Source organism: Nestor notabilis, unplaced genomic scaffold (assembly GCF_000696875.1).
Source record: "Nestor notabilis isolate BGI_N333 unplaced genomic scaffold, ASM69687v1 scaffold17308, whole genome shotgun sequence".
Lineage (NCBI taxonomy): Eukaryota > Metazoa > Chordata > Aves > Psittaciformes > Psittacidae > Nestor > Nestor notabilis.
In genome coordinates, this window is record NW_009939772.1 from 7823 (window position 1) to 12431 (window position 4609).

The window sequence follows — 4609 nt, forward strand, 5'->3', positions numbered from 1 at the left end:
GAGCACATTTCATTTAGGAACAGCTGTCAGTCTCACCTGAAAGCAGCGCTCTGACAGCATGTGGAAACTGATCCTTTTGCTCTTCAAAATGGTCCTGTTGGTGACTAGATCTCTTTAGAGATGCTGTTGTGGACGAGCATTTTTCTTCTGTTAAAAAAAAGGAGCGCTCTTCATTGTCTTACATCATCCATCTTCTTTGACAGCAAGCTTCAAAATTAAATTACCTTCTAGTACTGTGGAGCGAGGAGGTGGTCTTTTGTTTGTATGAATTACATTGAAATTAGCAAAATAGTTGCATTGTTGTCCTAATCTTTAAAATGTGCACAAATTCCATAAATGCATAATAAATTTGTAGAGGTTAATGAATAGTGTAAATGATTTTTTTAAAAGCTTAGATATTGAGGAATTATTTATTTTAATTTGCATAGAGGAAGTGAATCTAAAATGTTTTAAGAACTCTTTAGTTAGTGGTTATTTCATTTGAGAGGCATAGTGTTAAGCTAAGTAGAGGTAGTGTCTGAATTTTGTAGGTGTTTGCTTTCTAAAGCTTATCAGGTATTTGCTTTTTAAAGCTTATTGTGTTAATGTTTATGTAACACCTAATGCATTGGTGTCTTTTGGCTGGGGTTTTGAATACAAAATTATCGCAAATATGAATGAAGGTTTATTCAGTGCACACCCTTTGACCGTTTTAATGAAGTTAACCTCCCCCCATGTTACAGTATTACCATGGAAAAATTGCTAGCAAATTGACCTTTATATAGCAAAAATAGAAGTTGTCCTGTCTGGATTTGAATTTAACTCAGTTGATTCATTCAGTCATTTGTGACCACACAGGAAGCCCCATTCATATGATCACAAAGCCTAATAGCTGTTTGTACAGTGAGATTGATCTGATTACTCTTCTCTGTCTTGTGTGCTATTTACAGTCTGCTGCCAGTTCACAGAAAGGGAAGAGAATGGCTGCAAAGGAGAAGTTGGAGGCAGTGTTAAATGTGGCCCTGAGGGTCCCAAGCATCATGCTGTTGGATGTCTTGTACAGATGGGATGTCAGCTCATTCTTCCAGCAGATCCAAAGAAGTAGCCTGCACAACAACCCTCTCTTCCAGTACAAGTACTTGGCCCTTAATATGCATTACGTGGGTAAGTGTACATGTGTTTGAGAGAAAACACTGCTGTAGTAAATACCAGTTTGCTTACTACAAGAATTTTAAGAACTTAGTAGTAGCATGATAATATATTGATTGCAACAAATAGCATGAGGATATATTCATTACAATTCTGCTTGAGTCTGTTTATATTAGCAATAAAAATCCTGTCTAAGGTCTTTTACTGAACTTTGATGTTTAGTCTTGATAGTGTAATAGGTCTGGAAACAGGATCTGTGCCCTGAAAGAATAGCACAGTGACTTTGGCCTGTGCCTGATGAGAAGGCTGCTGTGAAATGCTGTGCAGGCAAGAAGTATTGTAACTTATATCACTGTCATCAAACAAGAGATTAGGGAAAAGGTTGCCTAGTTTGGACTGTGATCACAGCAGCAGAAGGTTAGCTTTCACTGCTGCACAGATATGGCTCTTCAGTTTAGAACCATATGAAATGTATATATGCTGGGAATGGATTAGAGCAGGTAACAAGTCCTATGTTGTAGATAAATGGACAAAATTACTAGCTCAGCTCAGAGAGCTGAGGTTTGCACTTTGGCCTGCAAGTCTAGCTCTGGAATGCTAGACGTCTCATTTTAGGAGATGAAAAGGTTGATGTTCTGGGACCTGCTTGCCAGGTGGGTATGTGATTCATCTGCACATGGGGTTAGTTAGGGATTGGATCCAGGCTGTTGAGGTTGTTAGCCACTGACATCTGCCTGAGTACTGCCTAGCTTGGAGAGAAATGGTTAGCATATAATTATCCCACTCTGCGGTGTTTCTTGTAGATGGCTTTGGAGGATAAAGATGTACTGCAGTCAGCTAAAGAAAACACCCTTAAGTAGTTGGAGGACTGTGTTTTTTGAAGTAGCATGTCCAGGTTTTTAATCCTGACTTCCTAAGTGTTGGCATGTGACTCTCTATTCTGGAAATCATTTACTGCCATTAAAAACACATGGGACTTCCTTTGTTATGGCTCCACTTCCTCATGCTGGAATAGAAATGTACTTTTGGAGCAGAAAGCTGGTTACAGTTCTATGCCCTTTTCATATTTTGTGGAGAGAGTACTTCTGTGTTGCTGGCGAATGTGACACAGGACCATGGTGGTGCATAACTGCAGCTGCTTTTCTCATGTGCTTGTATGCACCTAAGTACCTTCTAGAAATCAGTTTATCAGCTCAGTTTCTAATGCGGAGCTAACAGTTGTGCAGTAGGTTGTCAAGATGTCAGTGGGTAATTTCTAGCTGTGTCAGAGCCCCTCTTTATAGCCATTTGGCAACCTTGTTCTCCCTTAATTACATTGAGATATCGACCCTCTCTGTAGCACTTTTGATGGGTGTATTGTTAATAAAGCATTTCTCACCTGGATGCTCTTTTAGTGCGAAACCAGTGGATTCTGACTTTGTGCTCCTCATATAAATGGTGCTTTCGTGCTGGTACACAATCACTCAACAGTCGGTTTACTTTTTGCTTTTACAATACTGGTTGTCTGTACTTTTACTGCTTCAACTGATCAAGAAGGGCTTCTAAGTCATCAAAAAAGTTGTTTGTTTTAAAATATTTTCAGACAGTTTTCAGTGACAAAACTTTGCTAGTGTTTTTCAAATGAAGTTGATTCATTACAGTTCCCTGGGTGTTGAGGTGATTTTAAGCTGCGTCAGTGTGAGGCTGGCCTAAATCGATTTGCATGCCTACACAAGATTTTATATAGATTTAATTGCATCAGGTTACAGTATAATCTTAATTAAAAGGACATCAAAATATATAAATTTGATTTGTAAGGAAAACAAAGTACTTTTCCACCAGTTTGGGAAATCAAGCTTCTTCAAAGATATACTGAGGGAAATTAACTGCCAGTATGTAATTTAAATAGAAATTTACCATGGATATGTTTCAACATGCTAATCTCTTTTATTTAGGAGAAAAAAATGTCCTGTTCATATTTGCAGTTACATAACACAGTATCAGCAAGTGCCCTTTGAAATATCAAGCAATCATTGAATTTCTTATATAGGCAGTGTAAGATACCATATCATAGAAGGGCTTCTAGCACCTTAGGAAATTGGGTGCATCTATCTTGGGCAGATGCTGAAGGAACAATTTGATTAGAGAACCATAAAAATCAATAAATCCTACCAAGCTGGATATAGTGAACCCTTTCCTGGGACTAAGGATACAAAGTTGGAAATTTGCTCAGCACTGGGGGTTACCAGGGATATCTTTTCTGTTTAAATGCACTTGTTTTCTTCCATCCATTTGACTTAAAGTTTGGAAAGCCAATTGTTTTTGTCAAGCGAGGTCATGTACGTTACAGTGTGATTCACATTCCAGCCAGCAGTACTGGGAATATAATAAAAGCCTCTAGGATGCAATTTGTCCTTTGATACAGCTTTTCCCTTTCATATCTTTTCATGAAACAGCCCTTATCTACTTCAGTGAGGGAAACTATTGAGTGCTGATAACCACTCAGCCGCAGGTTCAACTGCATGAAATTTAACTTAATATGTATAAAACAAAGCAAATAGCAGAGAGATATTTCTGGTTAGAATTGGCAAATATAAACAGATTAATCTCATATAGGAAAAATTGCAAAGTAACGTTGTTTATGAACTTCATCTGCCAAAGGGCACTGTGGTTACTGTTCAGGCAGGTGTAAAAGGGCTGTGAATGGCCTGCAATGGTCTTCAATGTGCACTTAAGCTCTCTTGTGTAATGTTTGTATTGCGTTGCTTTATTTCATAATACTGTTTTTCTACATATGAGTTATCTTCCAGAATCACAATTAAAACTCTGTTTTGCTTTTGAAAACCTGCCTCAGTTTGCCAACTGTGTTTAAAAAGACAAACATCAAACTTAGTTAAGCAACAGTTCAGAAATGTTTCTGGCTGAAAAGTTTTCGTTTGTGTGCCGAAATTCATACTTAATGGTCACAGGATTACCTCAGGCTTAAAACTTCACTGATCATTCCCAGTATCTTTCTGGAAGTACTTTTGATACGTTTTACAGGACATTTGCTGGATAATTTATAAAACTTAATTTAAAATTACTAGAGATGCTTCAGATGAAAAGTTGACCTCTCTACTTGATTTTTTTGCTTGTTCGTAGTATCTGCTGGATATCTGTAAAAAGAGACAAAAATAGGATAAAATGGGGTTGCAACCCAAATTCAGGTGCATGTACTAGTGACATTCAACCAGAAATTATATATAAAAAATGGTAACAATTCTTTTCTTCTGAAAAAGTCACTTGGAAGGTTTTGTTCTGTAATCTGGCTCTTTCATGTTTAAATACATTAAAATATGGATACATGCATACACATTACTTTTTAAGAGTATTGAGAAATCCTGAATTATAAGCCTTATTCACAAATGTGACCTGTGAATGAAAGTGTATTCTGTAGTTCTTCCTGGAGTGTTTAGGAGTATCTTGTCCTGAGATAGTAGCACTTGGAATATTTGGGAAAGAG

At 37.4% G+C, this 4609-nt stretch overlaps 1 protein-coding gene across 1 annotated transcript in view; it reads left to right on the forward strand.

The window, feature by feature from the left end:
* Nucleotides 1–959: 959 nt before the first annotated feature.
* The window catches only part of RNF145 (ring finger protein 145), a 35701-nt gene continuing 32051 nt past the window's right edge, over nt 960–4609 (forward strand). The window contains exon 1 of the mRNA XM_010020036.1: nt 960–1143. Coding sequence (XP_010018338.1) covers nt 960–1143 — 184 coding nt within the window. The remainder of the gene's footprint in view (nt 1144–4609) is intronic.